General features: G+C 35.7%; 1 protein-coding gene across 3 annotated transcripts in view; it reads left to right on the top strand.

Moving 5' to 3' along the window:
- The window catches only part of GUCY1B1 (guanylate cyclase 1 soluble subunit beta 1), a 47,188-nt gene extending 20,292 nt beyond the window's left edge, over positions 1–26,896 (top strand). For all 3 annotated transcript variants that reach the window (XM_017970180.5, XM_002745298.6, XM_008992554.5), the window contains 10 exons: positions 9,738–9,935; positions 13,504–13,734; positions 14,157–14,273; positions 15,443–15,576; positions 18,666–18,863; positions 21,607–21,844; positions 22,906–23,046; positions 23,886–24,040; positions 24,395–24,521; positions 25,688–26,896. In XM_017970180.5, coding sequence (XP_017825669.1) covers positions 9,738–9,935; positions 13,504–13,734; positions 14,157–14,273; positions 15,443–15,576; positions 18,666–18,863; positions 21,607–21,844; positions 22,906–23,046; positions 23,886–24,040; positions 24,395–24,521; positions 25,688–25,711 — 1,563 coding nt within the window. In that variant the 3' untranslated portion in view covers positions 25,712–26,896. The remainder of the gene's footprint in view (positions 1–9,737; positions 9,936–13,503; positions 13,735–14,156; positions 14,274–15,442; positions 15,577–18,665; positions 18,864–21,606; positions 21,845–22,905; positions 23,047–23,885; positions 24,041–24,394; positions 24,522–25,687) is intronic.
- The last annotated feature ends 862 nt before the right edge of the window (positions 26,897–27,758 follow it).

The following is a 27,758-nucleotide window of genomic DNA, read 5'->3' as shown; positions in this document are numbered from 1 at the left end:
TCTTTCAATGTAAGAGTAAACAATGAGGAAAGAAAGTTAGAATACCATAAAGTTTTCATCAATATCATACATTATGATTTAGTTCTTTTTTTCTCCTGGTTTTGCAATTGTACATTGTAATGGCAAATTGAATATGTTAAAATACTGCTTTTCTAAAAAGTAGATATTTATGTTATCATTAGGCTAATTACACAGAAATTAAATGGACTTTTTCATTGACTTTCATACATTGTTTTCACATCCCAGCACACCTATAAAGATTGACATTTTGTTACATAATTTTATAAAATATTCTTTATGGTAACTTTAATTTTTCAGTAAAAATTTAAAGACTTTCATTCTGTTTTCAGCTCTGGTTTTAATCAGTCACCCTGTCTTTAGATTCTATTTCCCAAATACCGAGCTTTGAGAATTCTGCCACTTTTCTCTATTTCCCCCACACTTTTTGAGAGTCTACCATTATCTAAAGACTGGATGGGTGAGTCCTCCAATCTCTTCTCCATTCCATAACTTGAGTGCTTTTTCTGAAATTCAAATGTATCTCATCATATCATTTTCTTGCTTGAACGCTGGAGTAATTTTTTATTGCTCATTGGAAACTGTCAAAGTATTTAAAACAATTGAAACCGTCCTCCTCTCTCCATCCTTCCTCTCCCTCTCCTCCAGTCCAGCCAAACTTACCCTCTTTTAGAACCTTGTGTTTATCTTGTTCTCACTGTCCTCTCAGCTTTTGCACACGCTCTTCTTTTTGCCTAGAGCATTGTTCCAGGGCTTTCCCCCTAGATAAATGCTATTAATCCTGAAGGTAAAATTACTTCTCTAGGAAGGCCCCATTCCTCTCTCCAAGCTCTGCTCTATCTAGTCCTGGTAACTAACCACTCTCTTATTGTCATAAGACACTCTATTTCCTCAGCCACAGTAGTTTTCACACTGCATTATCATTCCCATTTGTTGGACTGGAATGTAAACTTCAGGAAGCCAGAGATGATGTATAATCTCTTAATGTTTGTACCTCTACAGATGCAATCTGTATATCTGGGATTAAAGGAATATCTCTTTCGTAAAAAAATGAATATTTGCTGTTTGTGCAAAAGTAGAAATAATAGGAAGCAAACACAACAATAGATCAAGCTGAGTTATTTTACTCAGGATAACCCATTTTGAGCGAGACCCTGTAATTATATTTACAGATGAATCATAGAGCGAAATATGAAAGAAGAGACATACACTAGGCCAATTTCCTTTTCAGGTGAACATAGTAAATTACTGTTTATTATTTAAATTATAGGGCACATTGCTTGTATCTATTGACACTTTTAAAGTGGCCATTCTAATATTTCCATTTTAAGTTTTTAGGGAACACTAAAATAGCTACTGAAATCATAACACGGAGACTATTTGATTATGCATTAGCTGAGCAACTCTGACTCACTCATCACAGCAAGCAGAATTTCCTTGGAAGTTGTCTGTCCATAGCCTTTAAGTTGGATACATTAAGAATAGGTCTGTCATATGTATGCACACACAAACACACACACACACACACACACACACACGCATACATACCACACCATTGTTTTCATGTTTCTTGAAAGAATTTAAAATTTTTTTCTAAGTACTAGACACAGCATATATTAGGTAATTAATGAAACAGTCTTTGAATAATAGAATTAATTAATTTGGAAGTGTGTGTGTTTTTAAAAATTATTTGGTCCAGCCTGTTTTATAAGGATAATACCTCTTTTGCTTAAATTTTATATTCAAGGACATGCTGTATAGAAAACATCAGTAGCTTAGCTCCAGAAACATACTTGTTTTCTCACATGGACTTTACCATTTCCATTGATAGTTGATTTAGACAATGAATACTAACATATCCTCCCACTTCAGAGGCTTTGGTGCCAATATCTAATTCATGCCCCCGCTCATGCAGTCTCTCCTGTGCTTCCAAATTCAATTTAAAAAATTTTGCATTGTTATTTTAAACCACCCTGAGACAATAACAAAAAAAAAAAAAATAGCTAAAAGTCCTAAATGGATAAAGTAATAAAATATAAGAAATAATTTTAGAGAAACATTGTAGAAATACTCCTATAGGTATTTCACAGTTTAGAATTTATTTTTCTTAAATCTCCAGTGAAACAACCAACTTGTGGGCTGATGAAAAAGGTAATAATCTTTGGGACTTATTCTTTGGTCAATTTAATAAATGAAAATATAATTTATCAAAAAGAGAAAAAGCAATAAGGCATTTTTAATTTGATTTTTGGATCTTACATATTTTACCTAGATACATTATCTTAAACACAAGACCATATTTCAGTAAGAATTTTATCTAATTTTTCCACTTTTTATTCATAAATTCAAAATAAAATGTGTGGTTCCGTGTTATTGTTACGGTCAATTTCTATCAGAAGCTTCTAGTGTACTGATGAAAATGCTGCAAAGAATGCATGGGATTTGAAAGCCTCATAAGAAAATAGTCGATAAGAAATGGCCAATTTAATGCTATTTTCATCTTACTCCACACTCACCATTAATATCTAATATCCTATTGCTTTATAGTAGATTATATTTTCCCTAAATTACTGCAACAGTCTCTCATATCTCACATGCATTTCTGCTGTATGATTTTGCCTCTCCCTCACAGGAGGTGAAATTCTCTTTCCTTGAATCTGGGTTGGCTTTGTGTTTATTGAACCAAGAGAATGTGGCAAAAGTGACATATTCAAACTTCCTAGTCTAGGACAGAAGAAGTCTTGGTTTCCTTTTGGGTATCTTGGAACATTTGCTATTGGGATGGTGTCTCTAGAAACCCAGACACATGAAATGAGAAGCACAAGCCACATGGAGAGGCCATGTGTAGACTGGCAGATAGCAGTTCTAGCTGGGGTCCAGCAAAGAGCTAGAAACAACTACTAGCCATTTGACTGATCCATCTTGGAAAACAAGCCAGCTACCCTAGTCTGATAATTTCAGCCCAGTTTCCATCTGATTCCATCTCAAGGGAAGAACTTTCTAATCTAGCCAGACAACCCAGAGAACCGTGAAAGATAACAAATAAATTATTAGAGTTGTTTTACATACAGCTGTGGATAACTAGAGCAGTACTCTGTGCATTATTTTTCACTGTATATTTTATGTCTATTAATATGCGTGTGTATGCTTGTGCAATGAGGCAAGAGCTGTGAGAATGCTGTGTTTGAGAAAATCTATTACCTGTGGGAATGGGAGCCACATCAGTTCTAAACAGGGCTACTAATTCGATTTCAATGGTATTACATTATTACTACATCATATTGTCTTTACCTCCCCAACAAATTTGCAGAATTAAAATGAGCAGTGAAGGCTGCTAGTTTGACTATTAAAACATACAGAGGGAAATGCAATTGTAGAGACCAGTTAGGATTTAAATTATGACCTAAGTATGCATATAGAACTCAGGCAAATAGTTAAATAAACATTCTTTCATTAGTTGCTGGAGACACTGGCTTCTTCACCTACTCTTGATATGGTGACAGTTTCAGTCGTTCACTCAATTCAGACATATTTGAGTTTATCAACCAGTGCGTCTGTTCAGCCTGCAATGGGACTTTCTTCAATTCCTGTTGGCTCCAGGTTTTGGCTTATTAAATACAACATTGGGATTTGGCCACCAGGAACAACCTGGGATTGATGACTGATCTAATTCTTAATGTTTGTGCAAAGGGTTATTTTGGGAAATATGAGGATTTTCCTGAACAGCTGTAAAATTCTAATACTTCCCTAAATTATTTATATTTCTTAAGAAAAAAGTGCACCATTCACTTTATTTTTAACTTTGGAATTTCAAAAGGAACTGTTTTTCTCAGCATCCACAATGCTAATTTCCATAATCCACGATTTAAAATTTGACAAGTAGGGATTTAGCTTTATTTTTTAAAAACTCGTGAAGGAAGATAAGAAATATTCTAAAATTGTAAGGCTTTTCAGTTTGAATAACTGGTATATATTTTCATAATTTTTCAAAATATTGGCTAATTGTTGCATGTAGTATTATATAAGCTGGATCATTTTTAACATGAGTTTAAAAGCAGTAGAATAAGTGAAATGGTTTAAATGTCTTTCTTTAAATATTTCCCTGGAGAAGATGGTAATGATAAATTGATATAGCTTTAAAGTTATTTCCATTTAAATAATTTTAGTGACTCTGGTACAGTTTCTTTTTAAATAGAGATTTTCAATATTTCTTTTAGAAAAGAGTGTCTATATCTTTTCAGTTGAAAAGCTATTTAATTCTCAAGGAGCAGCTCCAAGAATAAAAGGCAGGAAAAGTATCCTGAAAGCATTCACTTCTTACTCACTCTGATCTCATGCTATTTACTTTGCTGCTTCTCATTATCTAGGGTTTGGTTTTCATTTTCTTGGGTCTACTTTGTTTAAATGTTTTATCTTCAAATTCCAAAATGACTTTTTTCTTATAAAACTTAACAATTTTTTTTTTAATGACATGATTCTCATTAAAGAATGTTGGTGTTGGTCCTATTTTTCAGAGGTATGAGGGATATAAAGAAAGGAAATCCTGTGCCTCATCCTCCTTCATTGAAAAACAGAAAGAGTTTTGCAATGACAAGTTTCAAAGATTTCTTCCAGATGCAAACTGCAGTTGTATTCTCAGCATAGACAACTCCCTTCTCCCCATCCACTAACACAATGATTCTTAGAGACTGAAAATGTCTTTCCTTCAAAACTTTCAAGGCAAGGTCTTACCCATTTCTGTGGATCCTTTAAAAATTGTAATTAGATGTCCTTGAAACAGGAGAATCGGGGAGTTGACTTCTGAGGACTTTGCCATGGTAATTATGTATGAACTTATTTTTGGCATGCATGCTAGAAAAAGAAAACGTACATTTATTTTGAAACTTTCCAAGATCTTTAAAAATGTGACACTTTATATCTCAAATGATAAATTGTCTTTTGTTTTCTAAATCTGTGAAGTGTACTGTATCTGAAACTCCAGTACAGTATCCTAGAATATCAGAATTCATTTTTCTTCTATAAATGATAAATGCAAGTGATAAAATGAACCAACTTACAGGGAGCAAAATTCCTGAGTAGAAAAACCACATTCATTTGCTTGTAGAAAAACAGTAACATGATATTAGAACATTAAGAAATGAAATTATGAAATTATAACCTTTGGTATCTCAAGATATCAAAATAGATGAATGGACCTACTCTCTATGTTTTGTTTTTTTTTTTGTTTTATAAAGCCTAGAAGAATGAATCAAAGCATATTTGAGGTTTACGTCATTGTTTCCTAGGAATCTACTTGTGCTGCAATATAAGAGTTTACATTTACATTTTTTCGTTGTCTTTTTTACTTTCATACATATGAACATACTTCTTTGCAATCGGCCACACAGATCTTTACTTTCTGTAAGTGCTTCCATGGGTATATTTAGAAATAACACAGAATATCACGTTTGATATGAAACTCCTATTCTCCAGAACGCACTGTTAGAGCAATGTGGATGAACCATCATCTTTGTTTAGATACCATTATCAAATGTAGAAAGGGTTTTTTCTTGGCTATTGTAAAAATGTTTTTGTAGCCTTTTGACATTGCTGCAAAAAAAAATTGAAGCCTGTATATGAGGATGACACATTTATTAGCAATATAAGTGTACTTCAATGAAAATGACTTAACTTTTCATCATTAATCCCAATTCTTCTAATAGTCTGGCTGTGGTAATTACTTTAAATTTTGAAAGAGTAAAGCCAAGTAAGGAAGGTTGTAACTCAAGAAATCCCAAGAGTGTTTTTTATACTAGATACTATCTAAAGAAAATCAATATTACATTAAGTGGTGTTCAATCTTTTATGATCCAGGAAAGCACTTTACTTGTTCAATTAATTAATAGTAAATTCAATAGAAGTACATCTCTGGAGAGTTGGTTACCACAAAAAGACTGGAAAGATTAACATTCCCATTCATGTTTTTGGTATCCGGTGAGGGTGCACTGCCTATCTTTTCTTTCTTTTTTTTTTTTTTTGAGACGGAGTTTCACTCTTGTTACCCAGGCTGGAGTGCAATGGCGCGATCTTGGCTCACTGCAACCTCCGCCTCCTGGGTTCAGGCAATTCTCCTGCCTCAGCCTCCTGAGTAGCTGGGATTACAGGCACATGCCACCATGACCAGCTAATTTTTTGTATTTTTAGGAGAGACGGGGTTTCACCATGTTGACCGGGATGGTCTCGATCTCTTGACCTCATGATCCTCCCTCCTCGGCCTCCCAAAGTGCTAGGGTTATAGGCATTGCACTGCCTATCTTTTGTGACTCAGGAAGTACTGACTTGGGCCATTATGTCCACTCTGACTTACCTTAGCTTCAGTGATTCCAGTAACATAAGTAGTACAAATTGTTACTGCCTTATGCCATCTGCTTGACTAAATGTAGAAATGTTTTAGTAATCCAGTAAAAATAGATGAGTATGAAAATAATAAAATATGTAAGCATTCTACTTAGAAAAAAATTGAAAAATATTAAAATGCCTATTTCAAGTTACCGTTTAATTCAATTTCTCTCTCTTTCTTTCCTTCCCTCCCTCCCTCCCTCCCTTCCTTCCTTCCTCTCTCTCTTTCTTTCTTTTCTTTCTTTCAAGATGGAGTATCACTGTGTCACCCAGGCTGGAGTGCAGTGGCAAGATTTCAGTTCACTGCAACCTCCCCCTCCTGGGTTCAAGTAATTCTCATGCCTCAGCCTCCCAGGTAGTTGGTACTACAGGCGTGCCCCACCATGCCTGGCTAATGTATTTTCAGTAGGGATGGGGTTTCACCATGTTGGCTAGGCTGGTCTCGAACTCCTGACCTCAAGTGATCTGCCTGCCTGGGCCTCCCAAAGTGCTGGGATTACAGGTGTGAGACAGCATGCCCAGCCTCAGTTTCTTTTTTAAGTTAGCTACAACATAGTACCTGGGCCAGAATACATTAGAAACATATTCTAAAAGCAGCCAAATGTCAATTTTGACTTTGTGAGGAATGCAGATAAAAATAAAACTCTCTTGGGAGATTTTTTATTCTTCACTAGATTTCTTTCACAACATGTTTCACAACATAAGTAGAAGTATAAGGGGGCTGGGAAGGTTATGAAAAACACTCCTCAGGTCTTCCATTCTATGGGAAGAGTTCTAAATGAGAATGATTTGTCACTGGAGGAACCCCTCATACTATTCAACCAAGTAAAACGGTTTTAGGACTCGGGTTTGTAGGTTATATATACTTAGTGTCTACCATATTGGATTATTTTTACATGGCACTAGCAGCCTCTAGAGGCAATCAGGATGAATTGATGTTTTGGTTCAGAATTAGCCTGACTTCAACAGGTGTAAATGTGTGGAAGGGAACAGAAAGCACTGTAGATGTGGACAGTTCAAAAAGTCACCAGATTTATCCAGCTGAGGAGACCATTGAATCATTTATCTGGATTAGAATGCCAAACTTCATAACTCAGCTCAGAGCTCATCTTCATTATAAAGTATTTTAACTCCATTATCTCAGCCTGAGTTGTTGGCTTCCTCATTTGCTCATCAAAAGCCACTCTGCACATCCATTTGTGATATAAACCATGAGCTGCTTAATCCTCATCATGGAGATCTGCATACAAGCATCTACCCTGCCCCCCAGCCCACGTGACACAGTGTATGATACGTAATGCACAGACAGGAACTTTAGAGAGTGAATGCATGATTGAGTGGATGCACGGAAGGGACAGAAAATTAGACAATGCCGTAGGTGCCCTGGTAGAGTATTTTTCAAATGTGGACACCCGCGGAATCATGTCATGCTCACTCCACTTTCTTCCCAGTAATCTCACTGGATTCTTCTGTTTTTCTAAATTGACCTCTCTGAGACATTTGGAATGAGAGCCATAGTTTAATTTTGGCATATCTCCAGTACTTTCATTTTAGATAGGTTCTTTTATGCCCATGACATTTTGAAACTTTTTTTTCTTCTCTTTAAAAATAATCATCAGTTGTGACTAGACCACTACTACTTGCTTGGTGTATTCATTTTTATTGCTGCCATAACAAATGACCGCAAACTTAAGTGCTTAACACAACACAAATTTATTACCCTATGGTTTCCTAAGTTGGAAGTCCATTGAAGGCCTTCAGTGGACTATATTCAGAGTGCTGTATTGGCAGAACTGTGTATCTTTATGTCAGCCTTTGGAAATAATCATTTTCTTTCTCATTCAGGTATTGACAGAATTCAGTTCCATACAGTTATGGGGCTGAGGACCCAGTTTCCTTGACTGTCAGCAGGCAGCTGCCCTAGAGTCCTGGAGACCTCTTTCCAGTCCTTAACAGTCTCCTACATCTCAGAACCAGCAGCATGCTGTTGAATCCTCATGCTCCCATCTCTTTGACCTTCTGTCATTGCACCTCTGTCTCTCACCACGTAGCAGAGAAAGCTTCTTGATTTTTAAGTGCACAGTCAGTCATGTGACTAAGTTGGGCTCACCTAGACAATCCAGGATAATCTTCCCAGCTCAGGGTCCATAACCCTAATAACATCCGCAAAATCCATTTCATCATGCGATATAACGTGTTTACAGGGATTAAGACAAGGGAATCTTTTAGAGACAATTATTTTGTCAACCACATCTGAAATATGCTAAGTGCTTTACATACATTTTTAAAGTTATCTCCATTTTGCCAGAAGAAATAAAGTCTTAGAAATATTGGGCAAATTAGCTACCATCCTACGAAATGACAGTCATGACTTAAACCCATGTCTACTTGATCCTAAGTCATATTGCTTTTAATTCCTATACCATACTGTGCTGTGTGTGTATCCTACTATGTATGTGCAGCACACACACACACACACACACACATCCCAACAGGTTATGAACTAAGTGTTATTTGAAACATCATCTTGGGTCAAATAAAATATATAGTTTGCACCATTTCTTCCAGTCATCTTTACACCAATTAGTTTTGTATATTAGTAATATGGGACTCAGGGGAATGTGGCATCTTCCAAATTAATGGCAAGGCTACAAGAACAGAAAATATTTATTGGCCAGTTTCCAAGACTTACATTTCAAAAGAAGTTTATTGTAATTTATTTCACAGATTAGCTGTGAAATTCCACATTGATGATCACCTACTAAAGAACATGAAGAAATTACATTGCTTTAGTTACTAAAGTAGATGTTTAATTTCTAACATATTAGAATAGCTAAATAGAAATCACAAAATAATATGCTTGTATTTTATATGCTTATAATTTGGGCATAGTTTTTTCAGTTGAAAATTAAGTTTTAGAATTGCAGTATGCACAGAAGGGGAACATGGGAGCTCTTTGGGCATTTTCTGTTGTTGATCACAACATACATAAACAACTGCCCCAAGCTCTTGTAGATATCAGTATCTTTTCCTTAGCCCTTAACTGTATGTTTTCTGCTTCGGGCATTCTTTTTAATCCCACTTATTTATCTTTTCTTAAAATGTACTAACTATTCATAGGAAGAGATAGTTTTCTTAATTCTACTACCTTAGTTTTGTTTTATCTGTGGTATTTGCCTTACATATATCTCGGTGAGTGAAAGGTATGCTCCATGTGCTCTGTGATCTGCTCATGTGATCTGCCCATTAGACTCCGATTTGACCCTTGTTTTCCTATCTTCCTTTCTCACACGTCATTGCGGAAGCCTTGTTTATCGGTCTCTCTTTCCTCTTTGCTGCAGAACCTTGATGCTCTGCACGACCACCTTGCTACTATCTACCCAGGAATGCGTGCACCTTCCTTTAGGTGCACTGATGCAGAAAAGGGCAAAGGACTCATTCTGCACTACTACTCAGAGAGAGAAGGACTTCAGGATATTGTCATTGGAATCACCAAAACAGTGGCTCAACAAATACATGGCACTGAAATAGACATGAAGGTAACAAACAGCAATGGAGACTTCTGAACATAGATGATACCTAAAAGTGTTTTAAATGACACTCTTTAAACTTACCTACAGTTATCACTGTTAGTGATCTTCCCTGGAAGTATATGTAAGCCAAAAAGGTGGACAGACCAGCAGTCTTCTATATTTGGCCTTGAATATTATACAGAATATTTTTTTCCTTCTGGAGGCAGATTTTTCTTTCTAATTATATATTGTTCAAGGCTACAAGAAATTTATTTTGCATTCCCTGTGAACACACACCAGCTGGGAAGCAGAAGAATATGTGACTGACTGAGCTGTGGGTTTCAGCATGCAAAATATCCATATTATAGATAGTCAAATTCTAAGATAATCTAAAATTAAGTATTATTTTATAGATCATTATCTTTTTGTCAATTTTTGTCTGCCCCAAAATACAGCTGGAGTGTCTCATTTTGTGAATGAAAGTGTTTGAATTTGTTTTTAATCAAGTTACTTGGTGAAAGAAGCCAGGTCTGGTACTTTAAAAACTGTATTGTTATTGATAATGCACAGTCTTAGTTTTGAATGATAATTTCAAGGTATTGATAGGGCAACTGTGCAACAAAGAGAACCACTCTTTTTATTTAATCTCTGGCCCTTATAGTCTCTCCCAGTCAGGCTGCTTTTTATGTGTTCAGCATGTTCATACCCAAGAGTCAATTCTCAGTGGCCTTAAACTTGAGGCCAAAGTGGGGAGAGATACTTTTTCCCAACTTTTCCTTATGTATAGAAAACCTAATAGACGGTTCTTGCTTAGAGATCATAGTTATGTTCTAACACACTCAAGAAGTCTAAAACTCTTAAGTGGAGTGTTATCTAAAATTGTAACATTTAAATTGATTAAATTAGAAAGTAATCCATGCATTTAATCCAGTAACATTACATTAGAGTGCATGGTTTTCTTTCTTTCAGAAGTTGGTATCAGTTCTTATGTGGCACTTGTTGGTGATTCCCAGGTGCATCATTAGTTTTTCTGCAACTATTAGTAATGGCAAAAATCACAATTACTTTTGCACCAACCTAATAGGAAGTGGGACTGTGTATAACATGGCGTTATCAAATTCAGACACTTAAAAATTAAAACCTTGGATAAAGTATCACAATTCATCCATGATTGGGAATCTCACTGATATTCAATCAAAACAGTATATATCTCTCATTTCTAATCTTTTTATCTTGATATTGCATTAGCACAGTATCTATATGGAGTGAACCTATATGCATATTGTATGCACTATTGGTTTTGCTCTTATTTAACCAGACTGAGAAAGAAGCAGGTTCATAGAAACTTCAGAAAGAAACACAAATTAGGACAAACTTGGAAATTGCTAATACTGGCATTAGAATTCTTGGCATGGGAGATTGCTGGCACTTGCAAAGTGTGTGATATTCAAGTATTTACTCAATTATATGGTTCGCTTTATACAATATTTAAATTTTCTTCTGTCCATTTATTCAAGTGCTTCAATATGAACTTCTGAAATATTTGCATTTTGTAAGTATATTTCATATGTTTAACTTTTTTGAAGGCACTGTTTTGACTTCTTGAGGCATTTTCACATCAAGTGCTTAAGTGTATCAGGTCCAGAGATACCAGACAATTTGAGACACATAATTAATACTAGATCATGTCATAAAGTGACAGATCAATGAGAAGTTAAAAATATGATTAGAAAAGCCATTTCTTTTGCCAGTTTGATCAAAGCAAAAAATTAGAATTGAATAATTAATTCATAAGTTTAGGATACATAAAATTCAGTTTCTCTACTTAAATAGAAACAGAGTAGAACATCAAAATTAGGCCTGACTTTCTTGCTTTGTCTATGATTTAGGGAAATCAACCTTAGTGTGGTAAAATTTTTGAATTACAAGTAAGGATATTAATAGCCAGTATAGTAAGTTATTCTGACAGTGAGAGTAGTAATATCCTAGTTTTGCGATAAAATATGTCTAAAAGAATATATGCAATAGCACCTATAGTTATTGTGATTTGGTTTTCAAATCTCAGAGAATGTGGCAGTGTACTCCTGAAAAAAAAAAAAAGAAAAGAAAAGTGAACAACGTTTTGTTTTTATTTAGCTGTAACTGAAGAAATGTCCCAACCTTTTCCCCTTTGGATCTGGTTGCCATTGAGATTGAGTTTTCCCTTTGTAAGAGGACTCATTGCTTGCAATTTAACCTAAAAAAAAAAAAAAAGAAAAATTCTATATTTTAATGCTTTAAAAATGCAGGATATTTTTACATTATCGATATTAGCTCACAATTATGATTACTTCCTTAGAATGAATTCCTAGATTTGCAATTAAATCAAATAATCCACAAAATTTTAAGGAATTTTTGTGTGTATTGTCAGTTTATCCTTCAGAAAGATTAATCAAAATACTCTCTCATCAGTGGTATTTGAGATGCCTCTTTTTTAGTACCTTACCCAATTTGGTATTGTAACTTTTGTGTGTGTGTGTGACGAAATCTTGCTCTGTTACCCAGGCTGGAGTGTAATGGCGTGATCTTAGCTCACTGCAACCTCCACCTCCCGGTTCAAGCAATTCTGCCTCAGCCTCCTGAGTACCTGGGATTACAGGCAGCCACCACAGCGCCCAGCTAATTTTTGTATTTTCAGTAGAGACAATGGGGTTTCACCTTTTTGGCCAGGCTGGTTTCTAACTCCTGACCTCAGGTGATCTGACCGCCTTGGCCTCTTGAAGTGCTGGGATTACAGGTGGGAGCCAGCAAACCTAGCCTGGTATTGTAACTTTATACATTTGCCAGTTGATGGTTAAAAATGACATTGCATTTATTTTTGAATATGCATCTCTATCATCTTATTCCCCATTGTTTTAAAATAGCATTGTAATTTTGTTTGATAGCGCCAGCTTGGATGGCTTTCAGGTTGTTGGCTATACAAGTGTGCTTGGCTGAGACGGCAGAGTCCACCAGTGCTTTTTAAAAAAATTCTACCAAAGAGAACGTATAGGATACTGGGGAGTTGATACCAGATTTGTAAATTTACAATGATTATTCAGTCTTCAAATTGTATAGATCGAAGTCCAGAAATATTTTTTCTATTTTAGACATATGTAGTATTTCCATACATGTACTGAATTTGTGTAATTTTCTAAATGCGGTTTTCATAATTCATTTTTTATATTTAGGTATTTCTTCTTTTTTCTTTCTTTTTTTATTTTTTTTGAGGCGGAGTTTCGCTCTTGTTACCCAGGTTGGAGTGCAATGGCGCGATCTCGGCTCACCGCAACCTCCGCCTCCTGGGTTCAGGGAATTCTCCTGCCTCAGCCTCCTGAGTAGCTGGGATTACAGGCACGCGCCACCGTGCCCAGCTAATTTTTTGTATTTTTAGTAGAGACGGGGTTTCACCATGTTGACCAGGATGGTCTCGATTTGTTGACCTCATGATCCACCCGCCTCGGCCTCCCAAAGTGCTGGGATTACAGGCGTGAGCCACCGCGCCCTGCCTATATTTAGGTATTTCAATTAAACTGAAATGCAGACGATTCATACCATTTTCCCCTTTGATATCCAGGTTATTCAGCAAAGAAATGAAGAATGCGATCATACTCAATTTTTAATTGAAGAAAAAGAGTCAAAAGAAGAGGATTTTTACGAAGATCTTGACAGATTTGAAGAAAATGGTACCCAGGAATCACGCATCAGCCCATATACATTCTGCAAAGCTTTTCCTTTTCATATAATATTTGACCGGGACCTAGTGGTCACTCAATGTGGCAATGCCATATACAGAGTTCTCCCCCAGGTAAAATGACAGCACACTTACTGTAAGCAATCAATCAGTGTTACCTATTGTTTTCACTTTTAGCCCTCTAATAAATATTAAGAGAGTTTTGCCCATGATTTTGGTATTTTAATTTCATTTCAAGCTATATGCATTTAATATATCATTGTACATTTTAAAAGATAAACTCGTTTTTCTTCTGAAAATGCACTGTAAATTTGTGCTAGCTTACATTTGAATGTTAGCCATCTGAATCTATATCAGATTTCATGTTCTTGCAACCATTTAATGCCCCATAGTTCTGCTAACTGTCCCGTGAATTATAATAATTATAATTTTCTGTTTTTAAATATAACTGAGCTGTTTTAATCAAGTGATTAATATCAAAGTGTAAAAACTATTTTAACTGATGAGATCCCCTTTGCTCTCTATCTACATTTTAGCTCCAGCCTGGGAATTGCAGCCTTCTGTCTGTCTTCTCGCTAGTTCGTCCTCATATTGATATTAGTTTCCATGGGATCCTTTCACACATCAATACGGTTTTTGTATTAAGAAGCAAGGTAATCAAGATATTATTTCATTATTGTGAGAAAGGTATGTTACAAATTAGAAATATTCAGGAAGGAAAATTACTACGGTCTCTGAGAAGGTATAGAGAGATAAAACCCAGACCTCAAAGAAAGATCTAATTAAGGGCCGGGCGCAATGTCTCACGCCTGTAATCCCAGCACTTTGGGAGGCCGAGGCAGTGGATCATGAGGTCAACAGATCGAGACCATCCTGGTCAACATGGTGAAACCCCGTCTCTACTAAAAATACAAAAAATTAGCCGGGCATGGTGGCGCATGCCTGTAATCCCAGCTACTCAGGAGGCTGAGGCAGAATTGCCTGAACCCAGGAGGTGGAGGTTGCGGTGAGCCGAGATCGCGCCATTGCACTCCAGCCTGGGTAACAAGAGCAAAACTCCGTCTCAAAAAAAAAGATCTAATTAAAAGGCAATGCTATTGATTTTTGGTTTGCCTGAGGAGCAGTGGAACTCTATCAGCTGATTAAAATTAACAGAGGAAAATTTTAGAGACTTTCTGAGATGGTGTCGTTTCACATCAGAAAACCAATATCTTTTTATCCCTGTACAGCTGTAGTGCTTTATTTCAAAATCAGAACTAAAAAGGGCTTTTTTTGAACCTCACTCAAATTGTCTATTGGTCCTAGTAGCATTTTTGTGGGTGAAAAAGTGATAAAATATTCACACAGTTGATAATTTAGATAGTGCTGGTGTCTCATAGTTTCTGTTCTTGGGACAGATACAGCAAAAGTCAGTTTCCTAGAGTACCCATTTAATCCTTTCTGCACTCACAACTGACGGTTTCCAGGGTTGGGGGATAGGGAGGCTTGGTTCATTCTTTGGTAGTCTGGTAACCTATGTTGTAACCACACTGGAAAATCAGGGGGATAAAAAAGATTCACAAAAGCTTGAAATAAGTATATGAAGAGTAGCACAGTTACTGTCCTGAATTCAGAGGAGACGAGTCACTTTTCTGCAGGGCTGCAAGGTAGCCACTAGGTTTATTACAGGCAGAGCTCTGATGAAAGGCCCTCTCCTGTTCTAATGAAGCACTTACTCTGCTTTGTGATTTGGTAGGAAATGAGATTCGTGTGTCCTTCTTGTTACTGAATCGTTCGGTACAAAGAAAGGCATTTGTTAATGGTTCTGTCTGGCCTTTTCAAGGAAGGATTGTTGGATGTAGAGAAATTAGAATGTGAAGATGAGCTGACTGGGACTGAAATCAGCTGCTTACGTCTCAAGGGTCAAATGATCTACTTACCTGAAGCAGATAGCATACTTTTTCTGTGTTCGCCAAGGTAATAATTTTAGATTAATTATAATGGCTCTCAGTACCTATCTTTAGCTAACAAAGGAATGCCGCAATATTTTATTTCTTTGCATTTACATATTCTCTAAGGTGTAATTAGATTTTACAATCCTTGTTATGTATTACTTTATAACAAGGATAATATTATTTAATATTTTGCTAATAAACTCAGAAGAAATCACATACTCTGTTATTTGCTATATCTTTATACATTTGCGGTGTTTATGCCATTAGACCAACGGATAAATAATCTGCAGTAACATTTTGTATCTTCAAAACAGGCATTAGGTAAGCAATTTAATAAAGCATCTAATAGGATGGCATAATAAATACATAGGTATATTCGACACCAAAAAAAATTATCTTTTCTATAGTGTGTTAGCAAAAAATCAAAAAGGACTCTCATTATTTCTCGGTTTGAACTATTTTAAATTAAAAGTATTTAGCTACTCTAATCCAAATATGCTGTTCCAAATATATTATTCAATTAAAATGTAAGTAAAATGTTATTTTTAATAAACATCAGAGAAAAATAAAACTACAGATAGTTATTTTTTCCAATTTGGGAAAGCATTTTACTAGGAAATACATGGGAATTCAGAATATAAAAATCATGTCTGAATTTACTTCAGAACAATAGAAAAGATAACTGTGGGGATTACTGTGAGATGATATTCTGTGTATTCATAATTTTGTATAAACAAAGTATATGTGCATTATCTAGTAACATGGTCAAGAAAGCATATTTTGGTAAGCTATTGGTTAAAAATTTAATTTGAATTCCACCATAATCACTTTGCACTTAAAAATGTGGTCTTAAAATTCTGAAAAATATAATAAACTTTGTACCAGCCTCCTTTCTTATTATTACTATTGTATTACACATTACATAATAATATATAAGAATAATATATAGTTAATTTGTAATATATTAGAATATATATTAAGATAATATAAGAATAATATGTAGTTAATCTTTTGATAAATATATTCAAGATTAAATATTGTTTAACTATAACATATAAGAATAATATATCAGACAATATAAGGAAATAGATGTCTTTTCCATGAGCAACAAATATCATGAAAATAAAAGAAACAAAATTAGGAAACATAAACCCTTTTTAAAGAAATCAATAAGCTACATTGATCTAAAGATGTCCCATCTGCTGTCAGCAAGTGTTTTCTTCTTCTGCCTCTTTGCAGCTTGGGAGAATATCAGCTTCTCATTAGGGGCAATTTCCATTTATGCAAAGAAAGGTTTCTTCAGAAATAAAAGCAGAAAGTTTGGAGTTTATTTGTTTATTGCTGTATGCAGACATTGGTCACCCAGTGAGAAAATTGCAGATTGTTCTACAGGACATGTACATGTATGTGGGAAGATTTTTACTCACACTACGTAGACAAAAGCTCAATTAAAAGTAGTTTTATTTGTAAAATAAATAATTCTAAGATGATTAGTTTAAATTTAGGAAAAATTTAATAGTTCATTAAAATAATGATAAAGGACATTTTTAGAATCATGAAACCTTTTTGATTGGATTAAGTTTTGTAGCTCAGTATGAGCTTTTTAACCATTCATTTTTGAACTTACTATCAAGTTTTTTCTCTGCTCATGGGCAGGTCTTATATACCTTTGGCCGATGATCTGGCTTCTTTCCAGATGTGTCTTTTTCTGCAAATGGTATTACTATCCATTTCAACAAAGTCTAAAAAGACTGTGTGTTTCATTAATAAAATCTTTGATTTTTAAATTTTCTTTATGGGCATTCTAATTTTTGCTTTGCTTTATGAACATTGCTACTGAGAATATTTTGCATTAATTCAAAATTCTGCAAAGTCCCCCCTTTTGAAGAATTTTAGATAGGATTAATTCAAAATTCTTCAAATTATTAATCCCATATTCTCCAAAATCATAACTAAATTTTGTCATTTTAGAGTAATTATTATTCTAAGTGGCCAGAAGTAATGATGTTGCGTTAAAAAAATTCAAGCCAATGAAATAATCTTAGGTCACTTTAATCAATTAGTACTTTTTTTTTTTTTTTTTTGAGATGGAATCTCACTCTGTAGCCCAGGCTGGAATGCAGTGGCGGGATCTCACCTCACTGCAGCCTCTGCCTCCCAGGTTCAAGCAATTCTCTTGCCTCAACCTCCCAGGTGGCTGGGACTACAGGCTTGAGCCACCTCACCCAGCTAATTTTTCTACTTTTGGTAGAGATGGGGTTTCACCATGTTGGCCAGGCTGTTCTCGAACTCCTAGCCTCAAGTGATCTGCCCACTTCAGCCTCCCAAAGTCCTGGGATTACAGGCATGAGCCACCATGCCCAGCTTCAAAGAGTACATTTTAAAAAAGCAATTAACTTTTTACTAATCAGATCATCACTGAAATAATAAACATTATTATGTTGTTGGGAAAATGATACAAGGTACAATGATGATGCATAAAAATGCCGCAAGATTGAATAATACTTCAAATACATGAGAAAAGTTTGTCAAAGAAAATGAGAAGACATGAGAGCCAGATGAAAGAATGGTACATAGCCTTAGATATGTAAATTACGTGCTGAGGATGGGTCATAAATGTGGTTGGGAATTTTTAGTCATCGTGTCCAAAAGGGAAAAATAACCAGTTACAAAATTCATAGAATTCAGAAAGCAAGGTGAAGTAGTTTCTCAAAAGAAGCACCATTATTCCTAAGAAAGAGGATAAAGATGGATTTTTTTCCTCTCCTTATAATGAAAAAAAAATTGAAAATAATAAATGACAGCCTGTATTACATACCTGAACATTTATCGCAGAGATGTTTTCTACATGATCTTTTCATTTTAGACTGATGGCACCAAAAAGTGCAACCTGGCAAAAATGCATCTCAAGTTCACTGCTTTTTGGTAGATGTCTAAATATCTAAGAAAATAAACTCACAATCTTTGTTCAATTCTCCATAATTTTATTGTCTTCAGCCTGATCTTTTGAATAGGAGGAGGTGGCAGGATCAGACTCCTTGACAGAAATCAGGGTTGCATTGTCATGTATACAAGTTGAGACTGATCTTGCCTCATTTCTCCATATGACAGTGTCATGAACCTGGATGATTTGACAAGGAGAGGGCTGTATCTAAGTGACATCCCTCTGCATGATGCCACGCGCGATCTTGTTCTTTTGGGAGAACAATTTAGAGAGGAATACAAACTCACCCAAGAACTGGAAATCCTCACCGACAGGCTGCAGCTCACCTTAAGAGCCCTGGAAGATGAAAAGAAAAAGACAGACACGTAAGAATGTACCGCTTGGGGCTCCACTGTTACTCATAATATATTGTGACTCTGCTATATTTAATACTGAGAACCAGCCATGGGAGCTGTAATAGCTCTGGTGTAGTAAATAAAATCCTTCATATTACTTTTAAAAAGAAATTATGCTCAAGGAAATAAACCAGTCTTAATGGTAGGGGAAATACATCTATTTTTTGGAGCCAAGTTGGAATAATATATGCCAAAATATCTTTTTGAAAATCATGAGAATAACTCAAATTCAAATTTAGTTCAAAAATTAAAGTTTACCTATCATTTATGCATGCATTCTTTCATACAAGAGTTATATATTAACCACCTTCAGTATGTCAGGGACTACCACGTGCAGAGAGCGTCTCTGCACGATGAACTTAGAATCGGCCATTACATGTTTAAAAATGTCTTTTCTGGGACCTTGGACTTAGGGCTAGAAAGAAATGAATCTGACAAATTGTAATATCATATATAATGACAATAATTACATCTATAGTGACATACATTAGCAAAAATATCAAAATATAAAACGTATTTCTATGAGTGGTGGATTAAATTATGAAATATTGGGCAAAAACATGAAAGATAATACTTCATTTTCAAGAAATGTATTTAAATAAGTACATAGCATGCATACTACTTGGCCTTGCTTTCATATGCTAATTAAAAGCACCACATCACTGATATTTATAAGCTATTTTACCCAGGTTCTGATGTGTTCATTTTTTTAATGTTTATATAATAGGAAGCTATCTTGTTGGAGAAGTGAAACTGATCTGCCTTACTTCTCATAAGAGCTATTTCAGTCTACTTCCTCACCCAAGGATTGCTAACAGCATTGCTTTGTACACTTCTCTTGCATTGATACATGTGTAGTTGCCCATGGATGGATGCTGTGCACACAAGTAAACACATCAGTTAACTATTAACAGCAGGGGTGAAATAGAGAATGCCATTTTACACACCTGTCTTTATTTACACCTTCTTAATTCATGTGTCTTGGCCTTGTGTAATGAAACTGAAAGCTGTAGTTAGTTCCATTAAGACCACTCTACTTTTCTGAAGGTCCTAACTTGCACCCAGTTTAATCTACCCAGGTATTTTGCAAATTTCAGAAAACATATGGAGCAGGTAGCTCAAATTCTCTCACTTCTAGAAAAATAACTCAAAGTGTATGCTTTATTGGTATGTGCTACAATTTCATCTATGAATATTACACGTTTTGTGGAGCTTCTAAGACCTTAGGACTAAGGTTCAAAGTCACACTAGTTTGTAGTCTTGAGTTACTCAATATCCTGTTACTTTTTTTGTATTAGAAAACCATTTAGGTTTCATTTTGTATTGTGACTCAATGTATTAGTATTTACATTCATGATAAATAGATAAATGACCAGTACTATAAAGAATGTATCCTTTGAGTTATGAAATATCCAGATAATCTGTACTGAAAAAGCTCTTAATTCACCTTGTTCCTAAATTGTCAGCTTAAGCAGAGTATTAGCTTCTCTTCCCAGACCAGGAGTCCAAAACTGGGAGTTCCTGGGAGTTATTAAACAGTGGACTTATCTTTAATAAGAGTAGCTGATGAGTACTTATCACAGAACTACTTCTTTGTTTGAATTCCCCAAGGTGGGTTTCACATTCAGGAACCATCTGCACCATTTTGAGTTACTGCACTTCAAGAATCCTTATATTATTTTTTAGATTATTAGGTTTAGAATTTGGTTTTTGTAGATACTTGGTTTTCAAGGTGATGTCATTAGAAACCATTCACTATTCATTTTCTTTGAAGGTAAGTAGTTCTACCGTTCATACTTACTATTCAAAATAGCTTTAATATTTTATAAAACATTCAATGTTTAAAAGTTGAAAATGAAAGACTGGAGAAATTCTATTATGACTAGGAAAAACACTGAGAGCTCAGCTCCATTTTGTGTATGTAAACTTCCCACATACGCCCTTTCGCTTTAGAGCAAAGGCAGGAAGAAAAAGGCAGTAAGTTCTCATTTGTTTCTCTTGAGTCTTCTAATCTAGAGCCCATAGGTCCAGTTTCTGCTTCTTTCCCTCTAAATTCATCAGCTGTCATACTTCTCCTGTGTGCTTACCACCTCTGTCCCCTTAGCATGACCCCCGATGCCACCGTAGTAGTCTCAGTTGTGCCTAAAGAAATAAAATATTTTATTGTCTAGAGCAATTTCTCCTGGTTTTATCAGTTTCTTCTATGGAGGAGTGAGGCTTGAATATGACTGGAGAGAAGTTGTGCTTCTCTTAATATTACTTTTCCAAAATCAAGATATATTTCTTATTCTAAGAGGCAAACCCGTTTCTATTATTGTGCTATTCATACCATGTTTTAGGTGTTGTTAATGACAGTCTTCATACTGAAACTATCATAATAGCAGGGTCAGAATACAGGACTAGAAACGAAAACTTTGATTTTCTACTACCAGTGTTTTTGTTTTGTCTGTTTGCTTGGCTTATTTTGATTTGATTTGAACTAGTTTGGGCTTGCAGATGATTTATGTGGTTAGAATGAACAAATAATTTATATTTTCTTAAGTCCTTGCTTATAAATAGGGCAAATATTTGATGCTAATTTTAGAGGATGTCCTACCAGAATCCATGCCTTTAAAGTATAAATGACATTGCACTTGTGTGAAAGAGACAGCAGAAGCACTAAAGGCTTTCCCAGCATTTCTTACAGTGGCTTTCTCCTGACCCCACCGAACAGATTGCTGTATTCTGTCCTTCCTCCGTCTGTTGCCAATGAGCTGCGGCACAAGCGTCCAGTGCCTGCCAAAAGATATGACAATGTGACCATCCTCTTCAGTGGCATTGTGGGCTTCAATGCTTTCTGTAGCAAGCATGCATCTGGAGAAGGGGCCATGAAGATCGTAAACCTTCTCAATGACCTCTACACCAGATTTGACACCCTGACTGATTCCCGGAAAAACCCATTTGTTTATAAGGCAAGTCTTCATCATCGCTGACTATAGAGCTATCCAGAGGCTGGTGTTCTGAGCCTCCGCATCTGGAGGCCATGCTGTCACAGTCCTCTGGCTCCAGCACTGCAGCCTTGAGTACAGTGAGCCTCCGTGTATTCAATGCTTTACCATTTTCTTAAATAATTGCCTCTTGTTATAAAATTGCCTCTTCCATGTAACCAAAATGAATGTTTCATGGAGTGGGCGATTCCCTGGTTAAAATGAAATGTTCACCATCTTATTTGCACTTCGGCTCACAAGCCTGGACAGGCCGTTTATCACATTTAGTATAAATGCAGCATTCATTTTAGTGCTCTGCAAGAGACATTCTTCCTGAAAAAATATAAATGCTTTGTACAGTAAGGAAATCATGGAGCATGAGAAGGGTGTTGGGGGCTCAGATTTGCGTTTAGATAACATCAACTTGAAGGAGATAAACATTTGTAAGGCATTCATGCCCTTTGTTTCATTTAAAAATAAATATAGTATTGGAAAAAAGTCAGTGGAATATTGCTACATAAACACAAGAATGTTAACTAAACCATCCCTAGGTGTCTGGGGTAGTATAATTACACAAGGACTATTTATTTTATAGTCGTTTTCTGAGGTACGCTGTAGCAGGTGGTGAGCACACCGTAAAAATAAATGCTTAATGACCGTGATAAATCACTGAACTTCCAATGGTGGCTCTCTGTGCCATCAAACCATTACCGTTTTAGGGAGAAATGAAGTAAAAAATGATTATTCTGAATTATTAGATAGATCTGAGTTGAGAATTTAATTGTTTACTGAAAGAAAAGAATTCTATGTCTGTACCTACCCATCATCAAAGACCTCAAGTGCCTGTCATGTGTGTAAATTATAAGTAATTGCAAGGTTTCATTTTGTTGGAGTTAAATGTATTAGAATTTTAAGAGAACTAAAGGAGGAGAGAAGTTTCAAGTTACTGGTAGCCTTGACAAAATATATGTTTTTTGTTGGGGTAACAAATGAAACAGTCTTTTTTATGCTAACCAGTGACCATCTAAATATGTGTACTATGTTAGGTGGAGACTGTTGGTGACAAGTATATGACAGTGAGTGGTTTACCAGAGCCATGCATTCACCATGCACGATCCATCTGCCACCTGGCCTTGGACATGATGGAAATTGCTGGCCAGGTTCAAGTAGATGGTGAATCTGTTCAGGTTAGTAAGTGAAGTAGATATTGTAATGATGGTGTGTAAACCTTTTTGGACAATTGATTCATATTGTTGACCAGAAAATCAATAATGTATATAAAGAAGGGCATCTTGACAACAAAGACTATAAGTATTTCATCCAGCCCACTGTACTACATTCTTTCATAGGCATGGAGATTCGTCCACCTATTTGAAATTATCTAGTCTGTTCCATGTACTGAAAATCATGGGGATAAGAAGAAAACTTCTTGTACCTTTGTTAAAAAATAAACCTCTTGTAGTTTATTTTTTAAAATCTCTTTCATGTCTCATGTAAGTTACTAGATTCACATCTTTGAAATCTTCAGACTCAAATGTTTCTCTTGAGTCAAGATATTTCTCTAGGGAGACAAAGATTTCATGAGGGCTTTTGAAGTCTGTGATATGCTTGGAGTTCTTCTAGAGATCTCTTACGATGTTACATGATGACTCTACATTATTCTGCAAAATAAAGTAAGCAAAAATTTATGTGTTACAGGAAGAGAAAACCAAATACCACATGTTCTCACTCATAAGTGTGAGTTGAACAGTGAGAACACATGGACACAGGGAGGGGAACATCACAGACCAGGGCCTGTTGGGGGATTGGGGCAAGGGGAGGGAGAGCATTAAGACAAATACCTAGTGCATGCAGGGCTTAAAACCTAGATGATGAGTTGATAGATGCAGCAAACCACCATGACACATATATGCCTATGTAACAAACCTGCACGTCCTGCACACATATCCTAGAACTTAAAGTACAATTTTTTTTAAATCGTGTTTTAGTGATCAAAGTGATTGAAGCAAAGCTTTGTTTTTTGCAGATAACAATAGGGATACACACTGGAGAGGTAGTTACAGGTGTCATAGGACAGCGGATGCCTAGATACTGTCTTTTTGGAAATACTGTCAACCTCACAAGCCGAACAGAAACCACAGGAGAAAAGGGAAAAATAAATGTGTCTGAATATACATACAGGTGAGAGAAAATGTTTTGGTATTTACTGATTTGCAAAGGAAATGTGTCTCTGTATGTAAACCACATATTCTCTGAGAGGTTTTGTTGCTTTAAAAGAGTTATCACCTCTACTCTTCCTCACGCTTGTAGAATTGTTTATTTTTTGAGAAGATTGTGTCATTATTTCCATTTTATGTGATTTCACATCATCTTAGAAAGGCTTGATATGATCATTGTTTGTGAAGCTTTGAGTTACCTCTCAGTACAACTTCAGCATTTGTTCTTGCCATCTCCATTTGTAACATGGTACCTGTCACCGTCTCCATAAAAACCTTTGTGTACTTCTGTTCCTACTCCCCTTCCCTTGTCTTTTAGGTGTCTTATGTCTCCAGAAAATTCAGATCCACAATTCCATTTGGAGCACAGAGGCCCAGTGTCCATGAAAGGCAAAAAAGAACCGATGCAAGTTTGGTTTCTATCCAGAAAAAATACAGGAACAGAGGTATGACTAACCAAAGCCTAATGTGTGTATTTAAGGCAGAGTGTAAATAAGGAAAACTAAAGCATAATCGCTGAAAATGTATTTCACTTGAAGAGAATTCTTGCTAATGGAAATTAACTTTTAAGTAAAGCAGCAGAAATAACTGAATGTTAATGAGCCACTTACAATAATAAATACTTTTCAGGGGATGCTTTAGTGACTTTTGTCCTCTGATGAAATGAAAACCAAAGCCCCGGATTGCGAATGCCTGTTTTTTTTGTTTGTTTGTTTTGTTTTTTCTTGCTGTTGTGGTTGTTTTGTTCTTCCTCTGCTCTTGTCTGGCTCAAAGGTAAGTGGGCTATGAGGGGCTCACCTGACCCCTTTCCTCAGCTCCCTAAGTTGGTTCTGAGATCAGAAGTAAGGGGTGTAGTTCATGGGAGGTTTCTTCATCACGAAGCTTGAGATTCTTTTAAGGGCCAAGTTATCTTCCTATGGAGTGACTGGAGGATTCTGGAAATCCTAGTTCGTTGTCTGTTTCTCCTAGATAGATTAGGGACTTTTAACTTGCTAGAATCTGAGTCATTCTTCAGGGAAGATTTCATTTTTTTCTAGTACTGTGGTTATACTACCGGCAGAGCTCATGTGCTAGAATGGACTTCAGAACAGCGGCATATCCAAAGTGGAACCAGGCCTCTCACAGAGGCAGTGCACACACTAAGGTCACGGCCTCTTCCTAGCCTTTTGTAATGTGTGGCATCAGAAGCACGTTTGATAATTTGTTACCCTGTTGATGTGTTGGTTCTTCGTGGGGGATAAGACTACATGTTATATTTCTCTTTTAGTATGTATACATTCTCTAAAAATGCTTTTAGAGCATAACAATTTCTAAAGAGGAATAGAATGACAGGATTTGAAATATGTATCTTCTTTCACCTGGTTTAACATTAAGTCATTTTCCTATGAGATTCTTATTGATGTTCTTCTGATAAACCAAACCATAGCTACCTCAAACGTTGGTCATCTTAGTTGGGCGGTCCTGTTTTTCCCAGAATTATGCTGGAAGTCATTTACAGAAACTGTGGATGTGAACGTGGATCACATCCTCATAAAAAGAAAAATACATTTCATTGATATGATAAACTTCAGGATCACTGCAAATCAATCCCTATTTCTTACACTTTTTCAAGGACACAAAGCAGGATGATGACTGAATCTTGGATTGCGCGGTGAAGAGGAGTGCAGCTTAGGTTCCAGTTTTCTCCTAACACGTGCCAAGCCCAGGAGCAGTTATTCCCCGTGGATACGGATTTTGCTTTGTCTTTGTTGACTACCCCAAGCATTTCTTCTGGCTATATCTTTCACTATCCATTATTCAACTTTAGCTCTGCTTCTGATTATGTTTTAGGCTTTAGTATATTATCTAAAGTTTGGCTTTTGATGTGGATGATGTGAGCTTCATGTGTCTTAATATCTACTACAAGCGTTACCTAACATGGTGATCTGCAAGTAGTGGGCACCCAGTAAATATTTGTTGAATTTAATTAAATGAAACTGAACAGTATTTGGCCATGTGTATATTTATATCATGGTTTACCAAATCTGTTTAGTGCTCCATATATATATGTATATTTTAATGACTATAATATGTAATAAAGTTTATATCATGTTGGTACATATCATTATAGAAATCATTTTCTAAAGGAGTGAATTCTAAGTTTTAGGAGAAAAATGAAATTTATTTTCAGACTCCCAAAGTAAGAATTAATATATCATGCTGAGAAAATAGTGACTATTTTGAAGTATGCTACTTTCCTTTCAGAAATATTGAATACACATTTCTGTTATTAAAGTATTTGATGACTCATTCAAATCATGTGGCAATTATAATTCTTCTAAAGTGCTATCATTCGTAATTGTATCCCCTGTATTAAATCTCATTAACCACAGGCTGCTGTTCTAGAAAGCTGCATTGTTTCACACTGAGCGTTACATTAGTTCAGGCTAAATGTTGGGAGCTCCGACCATATCCAAGAATAGATCTGGAAACACTCCACTGGGATACTACTGCTGAAGCCCTTCTTGGCCTGGTGTTCTCAGCAATGAGCTCCCTTTCCTTAGCTTAGAAGAATGTGATTATATCCAGGACATCATGTTCAGAAAACTTAGTTTAATTTCAGCATAGAATGCATTACTATTGGAGTAATTGGCGTCTAGCTCTTAAATGTCTCTGATAACTAATTAATACTTATCTTTATAAAATAGAGTGCAACTACTTTTGTGTAAAAATGTTTGCCTTTAAATTTAGTATTTCATATTGGCACATCGATATATGTATAAATGTTCCATGTTAACGTGTACAAGAATCTGTAATAAATTATTTTTTTCACTTGTCTCTATACAGTTTTTATTTCAATAAAAATGATGTCAATATTATTTTTCATTTTGTTAATGCCAATTTTCATAAATACATTTTACAATTTTGCCTATTGCAAACTTTAAATTAATTTTTATTTGCTACCATTATAAATTTTCAGACTCCTCATAAACAGCATATTCTTAAATGCTGTATTTCTTTTTTAGACCAACAAAGTGACAGGAAATAAAGACCAGACATGGAAGGTGAAACAGTTAAATACTGAATGTCATCAGCTTACTTAAAGTGCTCTGAATCATTTAGGGATAATAGACATGTAAACAAGTAATTAAAATATGTGATATTCATAATGAAGAAATATATTCAAACACAGAAAGAATAGAGAAAGAGTAACTTGAGAGAAGAGGGGTGAAGTGGGGATAGTTGTTATGCCTGTTTTGGGGGAGATTTAAGAATACTCGGAAACTAGTGACACCGTCATCTTCCCAGAGTCCTACATATATTTATTTAGCATCTACTTTTGGTAGGCACTGCTTAGGTGTTTGAGGTGTATCATTGAACAAAACTCTGTTTTTGAATACCTCATATTTCGATTTTTACATCTTGCATGTTTTAAAATCTCCATTTTATTCTGCCAACACTCTGCTAGTCCAGGCGCTCATCATCTGCAACTTGAACAATTGCAAGATCTTCCCTATAAATCTGTTTCTTATCTTTGCCCTCTCCATTCCACCCTCCCACATTGCTCCCAAAGTTGTCTTTTACAAATCCAAATTGTTCTCTTGCCTACAATCACTTTAATGCTGTTCATCATCTGCACACCTTAGCAAAGCATGCAAGAATTGTCACCTTTACCAGCCTTATCTGCTAGTTGCTACATTTAT

Source organism: Callithrix jacchus, chromosome 3, assembly GCF_049354715.1.
Source record: "Callithrix jacchus isolate 240 chromosome 3, calJac240_pri, whole genome shotgun sequence".
NCBI lineage: Eukaryota > Metazoa > Chordata > Mammalia > Primates > Cebidae > Callithrix > Callithrix jacchus.
This window is presented reverse-complemented; position numbering and strand designations above follow the sequence as displayed.